At 35.2% G+C, this 22,363-nt stretch overlaps 1 protein-coding gene across 1 annotated transcript in view; it reads left to right on the top strand.

The window, feature by feature from the left end:
• The window catches only part of EYS (eyes shut homolog), a gene marked incomplete at both ends in the record, with an annotated part of 1,618,725 nt that overhangs the window by 567,286 nt on the left and 1,029,076 nt on the right, over positions 1-22,363 (top strand). Inside the window, 3 exons of the mRNA XM_080805925.1 lie at positions 16,967-17,138; positions 18,064-18,142; positions 21,992-22,059. Of these exons, the coding sequence (XP_080662051.1) occupies positions 16,967-17,138; positions 18,064-18,142; positions 21,992-22,059 (319 nt within the window). The remainder of the gene's footprint in view (positions 1-16,966; positions 17,139-18,063; positions 18,143-21,991; positions 22,060-22,363) is intronic.

Genomic DNA, 22,363 nt, shown 5'->3' with positions numbered 1-22,363 from the left:
GTTATTGCTATTTTTAAAAAAATAGCCACTCTTCTTGGTGAAAATTAAGCCTCACTGTTTGAATATGCATGTCACTGTCTGCTAGTGAGGCAGACCCAAGTGAGGTTAAATATTCATTTGAAGTAATAATTTCTCATGGAAGAAATATTCCTCTGTGTAAATTATCAAGAGAAACAGTAACTCAAAAGGAATATATAGGTGTAAGTATGCATAAAGATATATTTGTATTAGTAAGTATGCATAAAGATCTATTTGTATTAGTAAATGTTGAAACCAAATGACCTTTATTATGAAAGTCGTTAAATAGATTATGATGTATATACTTCATGGAAGATTTTGCAGTCACTAATATGGTATGATTGAAGACAACATAGCATAATGGGAAAAAAAAACATGTTGATTGTGTGGAAAACATTTTTGCAGTGTGAAAGTGCTAATATATGTAAACATTTGGACAAAATTACAATATAAAAAGGAAATATACAAAAATATTAAGATTATGAGATTACAGAACTTATTTTTGCTTAGTTTCCATGATTTTTTAAAATTTTATATGTTTTTAGGAAAAAAAGGAGGAAGAGGAATTTGATGATAAGCTGAAATGAAATGAAATGGAGATGCGTTTTTTGTTTCACATTTTTATCGTCATTATCATCATCATAGTTCAGATCTTACTGATTAACAACTGCTACCCTACTACGCCCCTTTTCTCTAGCCGTGACACATAATTTTCAATCGTTATTCTTACTTTTACAGAATAAAGTTGAAATCTTCCTAATATCTAATACATCTTTTACAAGGTTATTTGAATGTTTAGTAAAGACTATTTGACTTCCTGGGTCGGAATCCCAGCTCTATCAGTTAATTCCAAAGGTTACATGTCATCCTCATGGCTAAGTTTTACCTATAAAATGAGCATACAAATGGTTCCTAAGCTTGTTGCCCTGCTATTACCACAGTGCTTGCCTAGTACGTAGGACTCAGTGAGTTTTCTAATAAAATGATTTTTATGCCCTTGATACTCATAGTACTGCAAATCCTCCTCCAAGTTACCTTTTAATTTTCAGCCCCATTTTGCTGATTAATGACAATACTATCCTGTAGTGTGTTGAGGAACACTTTTTGCCACACATGCATTACCCAAGTTTTCTCATTTCAGTGCCACATCCCAACTTCCACAACCAACTATCTGGATTGCCTTACCCATCCATCCATTATGCACACGTTTCCACTTCTCTAATGTCTTATCAACTTCAAAATAGTAGTTAGGAAAGTACCTTTCCAATAGTGTGATAGAAAGAGCTCACACTGGCTTATGAATGTTGATTATTAATTTTTTATGAATTTTTGAGCTGGTTGACATAATTTTGCTACATTGAAATTCAAAAACATGGAATGATTTGCAGAGGGGAAATTAGATAGTGTTATAAATAAGACCCTTCCCCCTCATAGTGTTTTCTTCAAAGAGCAAATTGTTAAACATTTACCAGAACACCATTGTATCTTTATACCTTTAAATGCTTTGATTCCTACATAACATACATTGAACCACTCATTTTAATTCAGAAGACATCACTTAGAAGCTTGCTTTTAAGACTGTTTCATACAGGACAAAGTCACTGAGCAGTACAGCTCTCAGCGTGCCCCATCTATTTCCTGTGGATAACATCAACTTGACAGCTTGGGTAAGGAATAAATCAAATGAACACATGAAATTTATTTGTAAATCATAAACTGCCACAAAGAAATAAAGTGCTACAATTATCACCTAACATTTCACTTTAACTAAATTTTAAAATTAAATATTTTAGAGACACATTATAGTTTTTTAAAATGCCAGTCCAGAAACAGTACTGTTTTACCGAACTATGAATTGATGTGCAGCTCATAAGCCATCGCTTATCCCTTTTGTGCAAGTAAAATATTATGCTGTTGATTTAAGGATTAAAACAAGCACTTCAGTCAAAGTTCTTTTAATTTTGGAAAATCAAATCTGAAAGCAGTGAGTTCACTGGATATTTTTGATCATAGATTTTTAGTTTTATGATGAAATTGACTTAGTTTTAAAGTGTACTTCCTACCTAAATAAATTGTGGAATTAGACAGATAGAGAACAGTAAAAATAATATTAATTAGAAGATTTTTCAATTTTTTCCATGCAACTTTGTATTAAGAATAATAGCAACTAGAGATGAATTAGCTAGGAAGCTACTTGATTTAAACTTTAGGGACTTTCATTAAAAGTTGTTCTTCTAAGGTTTTGTGCCTGATTTCGTATTTGTGATTTTGCATTTTTTTAAATTTATTTATTTATTTGACACAGAGAGAGAGAAAGATCATAAGTAGGCTGAGAGGCAGGCAGAGAGAGGGGGAAGCAGGCTCCCTGCTGAGCAGAGAGCCCGATGTGGGGCTCCAACCCAGGACCCTGAGATTATGACCTGGGACGAAGGCAGAGACTTAACCCACTGAGTCACCCAGGCACCCCTTGCATTTTTATTATTAAAGAAGGGTCCCCAAATTTTATAAGCCACGGGGAGTTTTTTGGTTCTAATCAGGAACATTTAATTTCCACTCCATCTTGCTTCACAGCTTGGGCTGAGGGAACTGGTCGGTCTGCCTTGTTCTCCCAAAGGGTTTCTCTTTGATGTGTTCGATTGACTCACAAAACCTAAATCAGTCTTGATGTCAAAAGTCTCTGTGCATAACCTGAAGGGTAAGGGGTAAACAAAATCCTTAAATTTCATCAAGACCCTGAATTTCGAACCCATTCAAATGAAGAATAAAAACTATGAGCTTTTCATTGATCTCTTTAGTGGAGTTCCTGGTGCAGTTGTCAGAAATGAGAGAGACAGGCATCGCAAAATGTCACACATTTTGTTCAAAGCCCCAGGACTCTGTAAATGCTTCCATTTGTCAGCTGCCAGTTGTGTAATTGTAGGTCTTTTAATCTTACTTTTTTTTGAATTATTAAAGAAAGATTTCAAGTGCTCGAGATGTCTTTCCCGTATATAGAAGTATAATTTGACCTACTAAAGGCCATTAAAGACTGGTTCTCTTCTGACCATTGTCAAATACAAAAGATTACAATCTACCAAAATTCAACAAAATTTAACTAAACGTCATTTCATTTATATGAGGTGCTTTTTAAAATGCATTTACACTTATGATATTTATCTTCAGAGGTCGTGATAAAATTATGTAATGATCAGTTTGTTATAAGCACATCCTAAAGTTTATGTGCCACAAGTCATCCCTTACTTATTAAAGGTAAAGTCTGGATAGTCACAGTAGAGAGGCTGGCGCAGTCAAGAAAGATGAACCACATTGAGTGGCTAGTTACATGGACACTTCAATATTTTGACACTGGTCATGTCGGCGTGTCCTACTGAGTATCAGTCATGTTTATCTAAAATGAAATTGTCCTATATTCAAATTTTAAGTATATCAAAATATTCTATTTATTTTTATTAAATATAAACACAAGTAACCTAAAATATAATTATTTTTACAAAAATCACTTTCTTCTCCAAACTTCTTTCTTTGGCTATTTATAATATTCAGTCTTGTACACTGAGGTACTTTCTTTGTCATGTAAAGTTTTCAATGTACATATAAGATAAAGTAAGATTATGATGTTGAAGATGACTGAATAACATATGCATAATCAGAAACAAAGAGTTGTATGCATTTATCTTTATATGTAAAGACTTATGAGTTGGGAGATGGAGTGCAACAGCCTGACTGCTGAAATTCAACAACACACATTAACTGCATAGACGGTATTCTGGGCACTCATTCAGATTAGTCTAGAAAAATCATTCCTAAAGTGTGTCCTCCAAGGTATTTCCAAAGCAGTAACTTTGTGCAGGCACATTTAATCCTCACCATAGTCCTAAGTGGTATGAAGTAGAAATTATTACTTTATGTATTGCTAATCAAAGTTTAACTGTACGAGAACCTGTTAACTAAGCAATACTTTAAAGAATGAGTGATTTTCTGCATGACCTTAGCAAGGGACCAAATAATTTCTTTGAAATAAAATCCTCAAATTTATTAGTATTAGTGTGAGTCAATAAATTATAACACACCTGCATTTTGATATATGTGTGAATCTCACAAGTTCTGGCAATATTTTAACATGTTATTTTCAGTCAATGCCTGAGATAATAAGTGATGATCTATGCATTAAAACAGGACTCTGACTCATCTCTCTCACTCTGTTATGAATATTAGCACTTCCTCTTATCTAGTATCTTCCACATTTAATCCATCCTCATATGCCTATTTGCACTTACATATACACTGTACACCTTCACCTTGAACAACTTCTCACTCTTCCAGAGCTCTCAACATAGTTGCCTAATTAAACACATGCCTCATTTCACATGCCTTTCTTGGCCTCTTCATTTGGTATGATCTAAAAACAGTAAAGGAGAAACATATATGAATTGGAATATTGTTTTTGCTTGTCTTAGCAATTCTGTGAAGGGTACTTTGAATCTCCTCTTCAAAAGTTCCTTCTAATGGCATAGTAATTGTTTTTATGACTTTTCCAATGAACTATGAAGTACTCTAATGTCAGGCCACATTCCTGTGGTAATGAAGTCTAAGAGAGAGAAGCCTTCATTTAATCCTGGCCTGATATTGAAGAGTTGCCCTGTTCTTTTCATAAAAGAGGTATGAAAAGATGAGGGGAGATAAAATTCAAATGACCATCATCATCATCATCATTATCATCATTTTTATCATCAGTTATTTATCGGCACTTGTCCTTTGCCCAGAGCTCTAAGGACTACTATAATTAATTTTAAAAGCCCCTGTCCAATCTTGGCATATTTATAGGTAAAAGAATAAAACATCAGGAGAAGTTTTGGGGAGAACTTTTGAAAATAAACATGGATTATATAATATCCCCACAAAAATATTTCCAAACAATAAGAACATTAGCAAAATGATTGTTAACTAAATGCTTAATCCACACTTGTTTAATCCAATACCTAATATATTCAGCACTTTTATACAGCAGTTCAACATATGGTATTTAGGGCATCTCTTGAGATCAATGTATATAATCGAGTTACACTTATTTTATGGTGTTTATTTTTGTATTAGTGATATCCATTTTGCTAATAACTATAATTTATTTACCTTCAGTATTTTTTATTGTTTCTAATGGAATACTGAAAAGGACTCCTAGGAAAATGTTCATTTCCTGAAAAATCTTCCATAGGTCAAGCTTCCTAAAAGAGAAACTGAGATTTACATGCAGGGAACTTCTTGAGGATGCTTTCAACAGGAATGCCTATAAGGGAAAAACAGAAGTAGGACTGGGAAAGGAATATGCTGAGCCAAGATGTGGTTCTGACAGATGCCTCAATTAATCACTCAGGGCATGCGGAAGCATCCTGCAGAACTGAGCCAAACTGAGTCACTCTCATATACCATACAGCAACCAATGAGGGATCCAAAACTTGAGCAAGGCAGTTTCCTTTAGCCGAGGAAAGCTCAATTCATGGGAAAGAATTCACCTCCAGACAGTTGACAGAAAACACCTCCAGCAGTAGGAGAAATGAGTTCCTCTATTCTGAACAAGGATCTGGGATACTCATTACTTTGTATACCAGTCAACCCCAACTGCTTTCAAAAATAAGTGCACTTCATCTAAAAGCACTCCCCCTAAATTCCAATTTGTCTCTTGTTCTGAGTAAAAACAAGAGGCTATTACTGGGAAGAACTATAACTTATGTCTTTGATGCAGTTCTTGATACTATAGCTGATACTCATCTTCCTGTTTTCCTATGCAATTTCTCTTACATTCATTCTGATTCGCTAAAATATGCTAGTAGATTACCTAGTGAGTAAACGAGAATGTTATGCCTAAGAGTTCTGATCTCTTAGTATGGTTGTGGCTGCTGTGTTTTGTCTATTTCCTGATGATATTGGGCAAAGAAGTACCAACATATGTCCCAGTAGGTCATCTTGATGCCACCTGTTTTCATCCTTGCTCTATTTTATTACGGCACCCTATACATCCTGATGATCTCCACCAATAACTCCTGTAAGGATAATGACTTCTTTCCTTGCCTGATTATCTCTTGGCACAAAGAGACCAAAGTGACTGGGTGGAAGCCATAGCATTAAAAAAAGGAACTTTTGTAGTATCCTCTGGTATTCCCTTCCCTAGGAATCAGGACCTGTAGATGATGGAGCCTGTATTGTCAGAAATGCAAAGCACAATCTCTCAGTGGTTCACAGAGAGTGATGGTATGTGATCCTACTCTTACTTTCATCCTTAATTCCCAATGTCATGTATATACTTAATTTGGGACATAACATCATAACATGATCATTGATTTTGAGTGTGTAATACATTCTATATGATGGTGCCCCATCCTTGTAGGCTCTCCTCTCCAAGCTAACACCTAGCAGTTTTGTGATGGTGCCATGTATTATAAGAGTCATTGGATCTCGTGGTTATATGATCACCAATGGTCTTTTCGATAAAGTAGATTCCTTGGTCTATTGAGATGTTAGGAGAAATTTAATATTGGTGGATCACCAGTAAATAAGCCCTAGAGTAGTAATGCTGGTTAAATGTCTGTTGGCAGAAGAGATAAGGAAAATATACCCATATCTGAAATATGTGTCATGGCTAGTCAAAATGAATCACCTAAGTCCAGAAAAATCTACTGACTACCAAGTGGCTGATAGCTTTGATCTCTATTCCTAGTACATTGGGTATTTAAGGAAAGCAATAACTATATCAGTCTTGGACCATAAGCATCCATTCATGGGACCCATGCATAGATTCTGTATCTATGCTCTACTCTGTTGATGCCTCTTATGGTTGCTGAAGACAAAATAGGACTGATGTTAACTGACCAAGTTCTTTCTGTGTGGTTATTTAGTGCATCTTCTGTTGTGGATATCCTGTGGTCGGTGTTAAGATGCATTGCTAAGACCTTCACACTTTATGCTAATTCCATTAATCCATATATATGCCTCCTTCCAAATTTTTTGGAAATTTTCAAATTGTCTTATTATTTTCCTTCTAGTCCAGTAATAAACCAACCAGGTTATTTACCAACATTTATGAGCCCAGGTATATTCTTACCTTGGCCTACCTCTATTTCTATCCAACAACAATCCTCTGACTGAAAATCTGCCTATTGGAAGGATTTTCCTTTAACTCTATATTTTTAGAGAACCTCTCAGTGAAGCTATAGGAAAGTTGCCATCCATTTTCAGTTCATATCTATAAACCAAGTGAACCCATCCATGAACCATGCTCATGCTTGTTCTTTATTCTTCAGATGCTAATAAGGGGGGCTTCTTTCTAATACAGCCATAGTATGAATTGAGGGAGAGCTGATATTGCAATAGTAGCGCATAACATAGGAGTGCAAATTACACATGATCTCTGGTCTACTCACATTCAATCCCTGAGGTACTATCTACAATATATTCCTGCTGCTCATTCCCAGTGCATAAGATTTGTTCATGACAGGAAATGTTTTAGTTCATGATAGGAAACTCTGGCTATGTCGATATTTGATGTCCCAAAGCCACGAGTTTTATCTCTACCAGGTTCCAGAAGTATGCCAGGGACTTTTTTCCAAGTTCAGGATAATTCTCTGCTACATATGCTTAGCCTGGGTCTGTGATTATCTTCCTCAGTATTCCCCACATTGTATATTTTTCATTGCATGCATCTCTAATAACATAGAGACTACTGGGATACATGACCCAAGCAACAAGATAGCAACTGAACTGTTACAGTTCAGTTAATTTAGTAAAATCATTGTATGTTACTCTATTCAAATATATCTTTTGCCATATTTCTTTTCCCTTATCCTTTCTTTTTTACTTTTAAAGTGCCAATTTACAAGTAAATGACAGTCATTAATGTCAATCCACATCTTTTAGATGTTCTGTTCTGTTTTCTGAATCTTTTCTATCTGTGGGTGTTTTAACTTGAATAATTTCTACTGGCTTGTTTTCAGGTTCAGTGGTTGTTTCCTCAGCTAAACCTACCACTGATAACCTCACTGAAGGATTTTTTCAACTATAAGTGTTATTTTTTTAGAATTTCCATTTGAATATTTTTAATAATTTCTTTCTTTCGATATTCCTCATTGCTTAATTCATTTTTTTTATCTCATTCCATTGATAGTTGGTGGGTTTGGGTTGTTTTTTTTTTTTTTTTTTTGCTTTTCTTGACTTTCTCATAATTTTTTAATTTATTTCCTTTTAAACAATAAAAATGCATGTTTTCTTAGTTATTCCTAGAAGAATGACATTTGCTGGACTGCCTAACTGGAAACATTTTATGATAGTTGACCCATTTTTTAAAATTTAAATATTGTTGATAATAAAATATCTTGTTATAAAATTCTTATTTTGGTCTAAAAAAGCTCTTATTCCATTATTGTATGTTGTAATTCAAAATGGCTAGACAGGTCCATCTGAATTTTCAGTCATTGATTCCTAAGTCCATTATTTATGTCATTATTGTGTGCCTGCATTAACTTACTAGGTCACTCATATGTATCATCCTATATAGTAAGTTGTAATCATTTTCAAAATGTTATCATAATTTGGATGTGTTCAACATTAGAGAAGCAGACTATTTGATCTTTGACCAGGTGAGAAGTTTTGTATTTGGCATTTTGTATGAAGTGAAAATAGATATGATCTCTGTCCTCAATCATCAAGTAGGGAAGATAAGACAGTAATTCAAATAAATATACTTTAAGGGTAATCTGATAAAAGTTGTTAGCTAATTTTTATTAGGAAATATTAAAGGGAATTTTAAAAAATGAGTTAGAATTTTAGTAGGACCTGGGTAAAATCAGGCTTCAAATAAGCAGAGATAGGGAAATAACATTCCAGATAGAACTATCAGGAGTAAATGTAGATATAAGAAAATATAATATTAATTCTATTCTAGTTTGATGAAAACAGTGATTCTCACATCTATCTATGCTTTGGAAATAGCTGGTGAGATGTCTTTTTAAAAATATAGCTGGTAAGGACACCTGGGTGGCTCAGTCAGTTGAGCCGATGCCTTCGACTCAGGTCATGATTCCAGGTTCCTGGGATCGAATCCCGCATTGGGCTCCTTGCTCAGCAGGGAGCCTGCTTCTCTCTCTGCCTCTGCCTGCCACTCTGCCTGCTTGTGCTTTCACTCTTTCTCTCTGACAAATAAATAAATAAAATCTTAAAATATATATATATATATATATATATATATATATATATATATATATAGCTTGTCAAGCTTACTCACCAGAGATTCAAATTTGGGAAACTATATGTATTTTTTTTTAATTCCACAGACAATTCTATTAGGTTTCTAAACTTAGGGACTAGAGTAGTTGATAATATCAGAGGAATGGTAAGAAAGGCAAGATTGACCTAGAGGATTTAGTTCTAGGCTAAGAGGACTATATTGATTTCAGGAGACAGTAAAGTGACCATAAAGTATTTGTTAGGATAACACATATGAAATGAAGAATATTAGGAATCACAAAAGTCATTTTGGAAAACTTGTCCATCATATAAGACTGACCAGTGGGAGAAAATTGGGTGAAGAGGGTTTGAAGAAAAAGTAAAAGAAGGAACACAGACCAGAGAAAAGCTTATTAGAGAAATGATAGATGAAGATGATACATAGATGATACATAAATAGATAGAACTGTATTTATTTGCACATACTTGTTATAACATTGTTGATGCATGTAAATATTTTACTGATCACACTTCTCGGTTCATATACATTAGTGGCTTATTTCTGAAAGGAATTCATTAATTTCTACTGTGAAAATGTTAGATGCAGACACACATGTTGAAGATGCCTGGTAAAGAAGGTTTCCAGGTGGAGGCCTGGAAAGTGCCCCAAATTCCCCAAGTAATCATCTACTCTGCTTAGAAAAAGGAGTTGCCTATGCTATTAATGAAATAAGGACTCATAACGTTAGAAATACAAACTGAAAATATTCCAGATGTAAACTTGTATGTTGTAGATATATTTGCCAAAATAAACCATGTCTTTCTGAAGAAACAATAGTGATCTATATAATGTGAGTTATATGTTAAAAGCACTTAAACGTCACTGGGCAGATTTGTGACATGAGTTTTTGTAAATGATTTTAAATAAGATCTAGTGTGTTCACAAATTAGCAAATCTTCAGCTAGAACTGCATGGGATTCCATTACATCTGAAAGTTTATTCTTTTCAAAAAATATTTTTCAGGAAATAAAATGATTTTAAAGCTGAAGTCTCTTAAGCCCCAGAAGAGGGCAGATTGTTGTTGTTGTTGTTGTTTTTTCCTTGGGTGCTCCCAACTGTGTGCTGTCCACCAACAATATTAGTAAATTATGTTGTTTGATTTTCTTAATTTTGTATGTATACCATTTACTGCTAGTTTATGTACCTGTATTATATTTATTTTATTTTTAAAAAGATTTTTATTTATCTATTTGAGAGAGCATGAATGAGAAAAGATAAGCAGGGGAAGCAGCAGGGGGAGAGGGAGAAGCAGACTCTCCACTGAGCAGGAAGCCAGGTGCAGGACTCCATCTCAAGACTCTGAGGTCATGGGGCACCTGGGTGGCTCAGTCGGTTAAGCCGATGCCTTCTGCTCGGGTCATGATCCCAGGGTTCTGGGATCGAGCCCCGCATTGGGCTCCCTGCTCAGCAGGGAGTCTGCTTCTCCCTCTCCCTCTGCTGCTCTGCCTACTTGTACTCTCTATCTCTCTGTCAAATAAATAAATACAATCTTAAAAAAAAGACTCTGAGATCATGACCTGACCCAAAGGCATCTGCTTACCCGACTGTGCCACCCAGGTGCCCGCCCCTATTTATAACTTTTTATAACCACTGAATCAGTTCTGTGCCTTTTAGCTTTTAAAAAGAGACAAAATAGTCTAAAAATTAAGTCCAGAAATATTTTTTAACTGAAAAGAATAGATTAAGAATCAACTTGTGATCCCAAGAAAAAGAAGTAAATAAAATCCAATAAAAGTCTTATTTTTATTAATAAAAAGTCTTATTTAACCATTTTATTAAATGTAATCTTTTGGTCTCTTTAGTGATTGATATGTTGATATTTTGTAACTATGGAATTATTATTCCAAAAGATTTTGTGGTTTTATAAGCCCCAAATCAAGCAGCAAGATAGCAGAAAAGAAAATAGGTTAGACATAGCAAAAAGTGAAAGTAAATAAATAAATAAAAATTGTCATTTTTCTTCTCTTGTCAAATGAAACCCACAATGTTCATCATTAAATTATTTGGAAAATATTTGTTATACTATGATGGAGGTATGTTGTGTAGGTATGGACCAGGCCAATGAGAACTAACTATGGAAGGAGTCCAGAACTATGACACAAAATAGATGCTTAATGAATATGTGTTGGATACATTGATGAGTAGTAAGAAGTATCTGGGATATAAGGCAAGATAGGCAAAGAACTAAGACTGAGATATTGAGCAAGCCCTGGTAATGTCTAACAAATACTAAACATTATTTCTTTTTTATTTACTTGGATTCATGGAGACAATGTCAAAGCATTCAGATTTGAATCCTATAAAGAAGATAAATGACCATGTTGTTATAATAATAGATTATCATAAATATCACTTTTCATCTTCTCCATGCTGCTAAAAATGCATACTCTCTGTAAGTCTCTCCACTATGCTACAACATAGATATCTTGATCCAGAATTTACAGATGAGTCATTTAAAGTTTGAATGGGTTGGTAATTATGGTTTTGTTGCATTTTTTTGTTATTTTTTTTTAATTTCTGGAACATGATCATGGTATTCCATTTATGGTGGAATATATAATTTCTATTTTTTTCAGATTTATTATGGTATAATTGACAAATTTATATTTAATTTGCAGAACATGATGATTTGGTGGATGTATACATGATAACAGGATTCCTCCCATCTAGTTAACACCTCGGAATTTTTATCTTTTAAGAGAATATTTAAGTTCTGTCTCTTAACATATTGCAAATTATACAACACAGTGTTATCCACCATAGTCACCAGGTTATTATACATTAGATCCTGAGAACTTATTCATCTTATAGCTGACCATTTGTGCACTTTCAACAACCTCTCCTTATTTCCTCCACTCCCAGCCTCTCTCTGGCAACGAGTTTTCTTCTCTGCTTGTCTGGGTTTGACTTTTTTCTTTTTTCTTTTTTTTTTTTTTTAAGATTCCACGTATAAGTGGTACCATGCAGTATTTTTCTTTCTCTGTCTAACTTATCTGAGCTTAACGCCCTCAAAGTTCATGTTGTCACAAACAACACTATTTCCTTCTTTCTCGGGGCTGGTAATTATGTATGGGAGATCTTTTTTTTTTTTTTTTTTAAGATTTTTTATTTATTTGACAGACGGAAATCACAAGTAGGCAGAGAAGCAGGCAGAGAGAGAGGAGGAAGCAGGCTCCCCACTGAGCAGAGAGCCGGATACGGGGCTCGATCCCAGGACCCTGGGATCATGACCTGAGCCGAAGGCAGAGGCTTAACCCACTGAGCAACCCAGGCGCCCCTGGGAGATCATTTTGAACCAAAGTTTAACACTCTGCACACCTTTATTACTTTTTAACTAATCATGAAAGCTCCTCTGTTTGGAGGTGGGAGAAAAATCGATAGTCCATTAAATAATTCCCCTTGACTCCACAGATTAGACATGGCTTTTAGGCACACACCTCAGAGGGATCACTTCATTCCAGATTCTGTTCTCACCATTGCAAGGACAAACAGTTTCCCCAGATTCTCAAGAACTGTTTTGTTCTTACTTGGGAAGAGGCAGAGACTTCTGAAGAAAAAACAAAGATGATATATAAAGCAAAATACAAACACGCACATACACACACCATGATGATCTGAAGGAATGAAGTATTGAACTAGACAAACAAAATTCATGCCCAAAGGAAAAAAAAGATGAAGGAGCAAATTTTTACTTGCTGTGGGGGAAAAACATTAAAATTAGGATAATGGTGATTGTGATTAAAGAAGAGGATGCAGTTTTAAATAGTGTAGTTAAATAGGCCTCATTGAGAAAACGGCATTTGAATAAACACCTAAAGAAACTGAGGAATGAATTGTGTGAAGTCTAGGAAAAGAGAGTGCTAGGAAGAGGAACAAAGTTTTTGAGGAAAAATAAGGTCAGTGTAACTACATCAGAGTAGTCAAGGGTAAGGATAGAATAAGATAAAGGGAAAAAGGGAAAAAGAGGGCATGGCTCGTATGGTGCTGAAGCATTATGGTGTTAAAAATGAAAAAAAAAAAAAAGGTTTACAGGGACCAGAATATCCAGTTCAGTTGATCATTACATCCTTAGTCTCTCTAGAGGTTACTTAGGCAGTCAAATTATAACTACAGTTTACTCAATGGATAGAACAATAGGGGAATAAAAAGCTCCTAAAGTAGAGTGCCTGGGTGGCTCAGCTGGTTAAGTGACTGCCTTAAGCTCAGGTCATGATCCCAGGGTCCTAGGATCAAGTCCCATATCAGGTTCTCCCTACTCTGTGGGAAGCCTGCTTCACCCTCTGCCTGCCACTTCCCCTGCCTGTGCTCTCTTTCTCTGAGTCAAATAAATAAATAAATAAATAAATAAATAAATAAGACTTTATTTGTTATTTATTTATTAAAAAAAAAAAAAAAGCTCCTAAGGTAATGTTGATGATGTTTCTCTAGTAAAATTGAGACACTCTTGCCTTCTCTACAGAGGATAGCATCTTCTGTCAAGTCTCCTGTCTCTAAATAGTACTAGATACATCCTGTCCAATTCCCTTTTATCATTTTACTCCTTGCCCCACACTTTTCTGGTAAATTGACTGTCTCTCTTCTTTTTTTTTTTTTTTAAGATTTTTTTTAGTTATTTGATAGAGATCACAAGTAGGCAGAGAGGCAGGCAGAGAGAGAGGAGGAAGCAGGCTCCCTGCTGAGCAGAGAGCCTGATGCAGGGCTCGATCCCGTGACCCTGAGATCATGACCTGAGCCGAAGGCAGAGGCTTTAACCCACTGAGGCACCCAGGCGCCCCTGACCATCTCTTTTTAACTGAAATTTTCATCACTGATTCTGCCAGCATTCTACATGGTCCTACAGACACTTTTACTCATCTTATTAATCAGAATAATAATGCCTCTGGAAACACCAAAATCACTCATTTGATACAATATAGTTGTGATTTTTGTCAAGAAAAGATAGTAATTATGTGTTCATCTTGGCCATGGAGTATGAATGAGAAATATACCTGTATGACATGAGCCACAGAGCCAGAGATTAGGAAAGGGGGTCCTTTTTTGTTTTTATTCTTAATAGTCTGATGTGCACTATTATGATTGCTCAATCCATATTCTGAACCTAAATTTTGATGGCCCTTTTAAAACAGCTGTGGGTTTGAGCAATTTATACATATTATTTTTATAGCATTATTAATATCCAAAGTTCTATTTGGGTAATAACATTTATGGTTAAAAAAAAATAAGTTACCATTACATAATAGGATTTTGACTTGAAAACTGACAGTCTACAAAGAGAATTTCCAAAAATATTCTTTGCGTTTGAAGCCTCATTTGCAATAAATCACAGACTCCCAGTGTGATTGCTCTAAATAACATCCATTTGAATAGATAGTTCTACAAATGATATGAAAATTAGTTAAGTTACGATATCACTTTGTAAAATGGCTGCCTATCTGCCAATAGCCTTGTCCTCCCCAGCTTTTTTGCTGGTATGCAGACAAATGCTGAGATATCTAATTCTTCCAAACTGTTTATCTGAATTTTCTCGGGTTCCTTTTCACCATGACCATCGAAGCTTTCTTCATCCTCTTTCTCAGATATAGGCTCAATTACTTCTATTTCTTAAATGCCTGAAGCACTCATTTTGGTCTGTCATTAGGACAGAAACCATACTGTTACATATTAGGATGTGGTATGATTGTATCACATAGTAGCTAACAGCATGTGCTCTGCCATTTACCAGCCGTGAGATCTTGTGCTTTATTTTCTTAATCTATAAAATGGGAAGAGCAATTTCCATGTCAGAAAACTATTATAAAGCTTAAATGAGTTAATCTATATAAGTTCTCAATAGTACCGGGCACATAGTAAGGTCTTCAAGTTATCAGTTATTATTATTATCATTATTATCATTTTCTTCATTGTAATAAACTTATTTATAATCTTCTCTTTATTTCCAACTAGCCTATTTATAACTATCTGTTTTAAGCATTATAGTAGCTTCATATTTAATAAGCTTATCCTTATTCTCAACTAAACATTATGTGAAAAGATAAACTGAAGCATATTAAAAATTTTAAGAGTTTACTTGCACAAAAATTGACTCAAATGGGGCAGCATCCAATCTAATACATAGACTGGAGCTCCAAGGAGCTGTGCAAAATGACTTTTATAGCCTGAAGGGAGCAGGGACAAGGAAGATACCTAGACAAAAAAGGCAGATTAGGGGCACCTGGGTGGCTCAGTGGGTTAAAGCCTCTGCCTTCGGCTCGGGTCATGATCTCAGGGTCCTGGAATCGAGCCCCGCATCAGGCTCTCTGCTCGGCGGGGAGCCTGCTTCTCCCCCTCTCTCCCTGCCTGCCTCTCTGCCTACTAGTGATTTCTGTCTGTCAAATAAATAAATAAAATATTTTAAAAAAAGGCAGATTGGTTATTGCAATCATTTGGGACTGGCAGGTGTCTATCAGGCAGACTACCTAACTGGTGCTGAACAGGTGATTCTTGACTGACTGGTTTAGGATTCCATTTCTGGGAGAGCTGAAACTGTAATTAAGTCTCGGTTTGGTGATGTGAGGCTTGCATAAGAGACTATTTTGGGTCTGTTTTCTTGTTTTTAACAGTATCTATTGTATTACTCAGCATAGCAATTTATGCACATATCATAGCAGCTGCGGAATAGTCCACATGATTCGAATCCCAATCTGCTATTATGGCCTGTGTGATTTGAAAACATTATTTAAACTCTCCAAACCTTTGTTTATTTACCAGTGAGTTAGACTTACTATTACCTACCTCCAGGATAGATGACCATTAACTAAGATAATATATGTAAAGTCTTTAGCACAAGGCGTGGTGTGCCAGTAAGTGCTCAGTTGATGGTAGCTGGATGCTCAGTACAGATGGACGCAATAACAGAAGGATTATTCTAACCATTTTTACCATGTCTCTCTACTTTTTCCTAATATTTCTCACATGTAAAATCTTAAATACAATCTAGCTTCCCTTTAAGCTTTGTTTATGTGGTTCTCCAGATGTTTTCGATCTATAAATATTACCTCTGACGTCACATTTCTGGATTAACAGGATCACTGTCTTTTCCTGCTTTGTTTTGTTTTTCCGTTTTCTGTTTGGTACCCCTAGTTGAGCGCAAAGGTAGTACATGGTCGGTGCTTAATAAGTATTTAAAACTTAGCCCTTGAAGACACCAGGTATTTTGCCAAAATTAGGTTGCATTTAGAAATGTCAGTCAGCGCATTAATAGACTCACTAAGACCAAAGTTAGAAAAATTCAAACTCTTTCTTAACCCCTATAAATGAGAAATATTTGATTGTCAAGAATCATTATTTAAAAAAAAAAAAACTGAAAAAAATCTTGAATTAGTGTTTACAGTGCCAACTTGATATAATTGATTACTTCACTAACACTCTCAATTAGCAATTGCTCGCACTAAAGACAAATTTCTAAAGTAGATTAAGCTTGTGCTTTGTTTTTCTTATTTATATTAAATTAATAGTGTGAGAGTTCATAGACCTCTAGACATGTTTAACCTTGAAAAAATGTTTTCTTTTGCTACAATGTGTCAAGTTACCTTTACGGGGAGGGAGCCTTGATTTTTTGGTGTTTACCATAATGAAAAAACTTTGGAGTTTTACATTTAAATGGTCTCATGTTTTGTCTTGTCTCCTCTATTGTAGGCATTGATTGTGAAGTAAATATAGATGAATGTCTATCAGATCCCTGTCTCCATGATGGAACTTGTATTGATGGCATCAGTCATTATGCCTGTGACTGCAAGAGTGGATTTTTCGGAACACGCTGTGAAACAAATGCAAATGATTGCCTCTCAAATCCTTGTCTATATGGAAGGTAACTATTTTTGTTTTTCTATTATTAAATCAGAAAGTAAATTTAACTCACAATATTTAAGACTTAATGTCAAGGGAAAGTTGATAAAGATAATTTTAATTATGCTCTTTCATAAAACGAGAGCTAAGTACAGTTCAGATGACAGATGCTGCCTGTTCCACTTAATGCCATGTACTGATACATTATCTCTGCCCTTCTTTTATTTCTGCTCATTAGCATAAAGTAATTTTCAATAAATGTGGATTAATTGGACTTTAATATACTTAAAGGTAACTGCTCGCAGTAATAGAAGTAGCTGGTAAGATGATGAGACATTCTATTATTTGCTCTGTGAAGGGATAATACCACACACTTAGAATTTAAAATGTCCCTAAGTAGACTAGCTCTCTCATCCCCATGTACTTGTAAGGTATTTTTTGACTCTATTTATGGAATTATATAATAACTCCTGCTCATGGATAGAATATTCGTTCATGCAAATTTAGACCCTGGCTATTTCTACGAGATGTAGGTGGCAAAGAAGAATGGTTCATAGATGCACCAGCCTTTCTCTGCAGTATTATTTTTCTTTTTTAGTCCTGCCACTGACTTTGTAAGCAGGAGAGAGAGGATGAGGATGGTAGCTCATTGCAGTGCAATGTGGCCATAGCTGACTTCAGTTCCCAACATAAACTCTAGATGTACTTTTTATCTTTAGAACTTTTCTTTCTTTACATTGCCATGGGGAAGATGGCAAAAATTAAAATTGATCTGTTCTTTCAGTCCAGTCACCTTGAAGGATAAGAAGCAGGAACAGACTCTGCCTTCTATTGCTCATGGGAATGTCTGTTTTTTCCCTTAACTGGAAAAGAAAAACTTTAAATAGTGAAACTCCTTTGAAATTATGCTTTACTGTCTTATTTAAAAATGTAATTTTGTGTTTCAGATGTATAGATCTCGTTAGCGAGTATCAATGTTCATTTGTTGCAGAATGGACTAGCTCAAGATGTGAGATCAAGATTAATGTAAGTTTCATAATTTTTATTAAATTTGAAGTAATTCAGAAGAAAAACCAAAGTCCTCGTTATAGGTTTTAGAGTCATTTCTTCAGCAATTATTGATGATTTAACTGCTCTCTCACCTTTCTTCTTTGGAATTTCTCAGCTACTCCAAACAGAACTAAAATCATAGCTTCTTTTCATTTTTCCTCCTCTGTGTCTTGTTATCAACAATTTCTGCAATCTGGATCCCTCATTAATTAAGTCCTGGAAGTGGTTATTGTCAAAAGAAGGCTCAAAAGACTTATGCTTTGCCATCTGCCTCCCCCTTTCTGGTCTTAGGACACACAGGTGTCTGTGGATGTTTAGGGAAGAGAGGACATTAAATTGATTCAGATATCACAAGAACATAAATACTGGCTATACGTGCCAAGAGGTGGGTACATGTAAAGAACACCAACACCTGTAATACTCTCGTGATCTTTTCTGAGTCTTCAGAAGTCTGCAATGTGATTGACACATGGCATTTTATGTGGGATGCCTAATTAGTTGAGAAAAGTCAGTTACATGAAGTTTGAGACCATATTTGGGAGATGAGAATCTTGTGAGCCTTCCTGAATAACAGGACATTCTTCCAAATCATTCCTCTCACGTGGTAAAGGAAGAAGGTATTGTGACTAAAAAGAGTCTCTAATATTGTGAAACTATGGATATTTTATTTAAATCCTTTGTCTCTCCCTTGGCCATAAAATAAAGCTACAATAATTTCTACATCACACAGTCATTGGTGTGATAATGCGCATATGACATGGTGGGTATGCAGTAAATGGTCCTTTCAGAGGGAGTGTTGGGGTGGTTAAATGCATTAAGGAGAAACAGAATTGAACCACTGTCTTGCTACTTACTTTCTATGTGTTCTTGGATAAATTATTTATATTCTGAAATCATATTTTAGCTATTCAATGAGGGCAGTCATCATAACACCCCACTCTTGGGTAGTTGGTTGTTGTGAGGATTAAATTAGATAACACATGTAAAACAATTAACACATTTTCTGACACATTATTTTTTAAACTTAATTATTTATTGCTGTTACATTGATTTGGTTCTAGAGAGTGAGGCCATACTTGATGTGGAAAAGGAAGTTTCATAATTAATAAATTCCCTGGTAAGAATGGACAAGGCATCTATCTTGTTTGCACTGTTATACATATTGCCTGTGGCAATCTCTAAAACCCTATCTCTTGGTAATATAAATATAGCATTCTTCTTCAGAATTAAACATATAGGTAAATAAATATTTTCTTTTATATATAGAGTTGTATATATTCATACACACATACATGCAATATTGTGAGAACAATTATTAAAATTCTACCTATGTACTTCTAGATTTCTTTCTTCTATCTTTTATTTTTTATCTTTTTTACACCCAGTGCTCCACGAAATACATGCCCTCCTTAATACCCACCACTAGGCTCACCCAACCGCCCACCTTCCTCACCTCCAAAACCCTCAGTTTATTTCTCAGAGTCCACAGTCTGTCATGGTTCGTCTCCCCCTCCAATTTCCCCCAACTCACTTCTCCTCTCCTTCTCTCAATGTCCTCCATGTTATTCCTTATGCTCCACAAGTAAGTGAAACCATATGATAATTGACTCTCTCTGCTTGATGTATTTCACTCAGCATAATATCTTCTAGTCCCATCCGTGTTGTTGCAAAAGTTGGGTATTCATCCTTTTTGATGGAGGCATAATATCCCATTGTATATATGGACCATTTCTTCTTTATCCATTCATCTGTTGAAGGGCATTTTGGCTCTTTCTAACAGTTTGGCAATTGTGGCCATTGCTGCTATGAACATTGGGGTACAGATGGTCCTTCTTTTCACTACATCTGTATCTTTGTATCTGTATCTGTATTTGTACATCTGTATCTTCGGGGTAAATACCCAGTAGTGCAATTGCACAGGGTCATAGAGTAGCTCTATTTTTAATTTCTTAAGGAATCTCCACACTGTTTTCCAAAGTGACTGCAACAACTTGCATTCCCACCAACAGTGTAAGAGGGTTCCCCTTTCTCCACATCCTCTCCAACACTTGTTGTTTACTGTCTTGTTGACTTTGGCCATTCTAACTGGTGGAAGGTGGTATCTCAAAGTGGTTTTGATTTTAATTTCCCTGATGGCTAATGATGATGAACATTTTTTCATGTGTCTGTTAGACACTTATATGTCTTCTTTGGAGAAGAAGTCTGTTCATGTCTTCTGCCCATTTTTTGACGTGATTATCTGTTTTGTGTGTGTGGAGTTTGAGGAGTTCTTTATAGATCTTGGATATCAGCCCTTTGTCTGTAGTGTCATTTACAAATATCTTCTCCCACTCCATGGGCTGCCTCTTTGTTTTGTTGACTGTTTCCTTTGCTGTGCAGAAGCTTTTGATCTTGATGAAGTCCCAAAAGGTCATTTTTGCTTTTGTTTCCCTTGCCTTTGGAGACGTGCCTTGAAGGAAGTTGCTGTGGCCAATGTCGAAGAGGTTACTGCCTATGTTCTTCTCTAGGATTTTGATAGATTCCTGCCTCATGATGAGGTCTTCTATCCATTTCGAGTTTATCTTTGTGTATGGTGTAAGAGAATAGTCAAGTTTCATTTTTCTATACATAGCTGTCCAATTTTCCCAGCACCATTTATTGAAGAGACTATCTTTTTTCCACTGTACATTTTTTTTCCTGCTTGTCAAAGATTATTTTACCATAGAGTTGAGGCTTCATATCTGGGCTCTCTACTCTGTTCCACTGCTCTATGTGTCTGTTTTTGTACTAGTACCATGCTGTCTTGGCAATCACAGCTTTGTAATAAAACTTGAAATAAGGCAATGTGTTGCTCCCAGTTTTGTTTTTCTTTTTCAACATTTCCTTAGCAATTCAGGGTCTCTTCTGGTTCCATACAAATTTTAGTATTGTTTGTTTCAGCACTTTGAAAAATGCCAGTGGAATTTTGATTGGTATGGCATTGAAAATATAGGTGGCTCTAGGCAGTATAGACATTTTAACAATGTTTATTCTTCCAATCCATGAGCATGGAATGTTTTTCCATCTTTTTATGTCTTCTCCAATTTCTTTCTTGAGTGTTCTGTAGTTCCTCAAGTACAGATCCTTTACCTCTTTGGTTAGGTTTATTCCCAGGTATCTTATGGTTCTTAGTGCTATAATTACTAGAATCGATTCTCTAATTTCCCTTTCTATATTTTCATTGTTAGTGTATAAGAAAACAACTGATTTCTGAACATTGATTTTTGTATCCTGCCACATTACTATTTTTATTTTACTTTATTTTATTTTATTAATTAATTAATTTATTTATTTATTTTTATTTTATTTTAACATAAAAATGGACTCATTACTCTCCTTATTAAATGACTTTTTGTTTCACTTAGTGTATCTTAGGAACCATTGCATTGCAATACAAAGAGTCTTGACTTATTCCTTTTACTTATTTATGTCTATTAGGGCATTTTATTTGCATGTATGTATTACATACCTAGAAAAAGAATTGGATTTTCCCTCCTGTATTTTCATTTTGCTTCTTCATGGTCTTTGATGCCAGCTGTTGTTGTCAGTACAGTGAAACCAAACTGATGGGACAGAAGCAGATTATTTTTGCATGTTTTTAGATCTTTGAGTTATACCTTAAATCTGAGGTGGATCGTTCCACACTTGTTTAACCTTTCCATGAGGTTCACAACAATTTCCAAGCTCTTTGATTATCAGTGATTTCAAATTCACCAAAGTAACCATGCTTTATCATTATAGCTAGAAACCAGATGATGACTTTGGAGTACGGCCTATTAAGAACCTAGGGTTTGTCTCTCTTTTTAGATCATTAATGCTCTTGAGAGCATCTGCCGGGACATTCATGTGCACCATTACGATGGCACAAAAAGACTGTAGGAAGAACCTAACGCATTCCTTTTAATAGCTACATTTTCCAGATAAGTGTTGAAGAACCTCACTTAGGGGCACCTGAGTGGCTCAATCAGTTAAGCATCTGACTCTTTATTTTAGCTCAGGTCTTTATAAGACTTGTAAATTGTGAGATTTTTGTATTTTTTGTATTTTTTTTATTAAGTTCAATTAGGCAACATATAATACGTCATTAGTTTTTGATGTAGCGTTCAATGATTCATTAGTTGTGTATAATACCCAATGCTGATTGGATCACATGCTTTCCTTAATGCCCATCACCAGGGG

This window comes from Martes martes (assembly GCF_963455335.1).
Source record: "Martes martes genome assembly, chromosome: 6".
Taxonomy (NCBI): domain Eukaryota; kingdom Metazoa; phylum Chordata; class Mammalia; order Carnivora; family Mustelidae; genus Martes; species Martes martes.
Note: the sequence above shows the minus strand (reverse complement) of the source record. Positions and strands in the feature narration are given on the sequence as shown.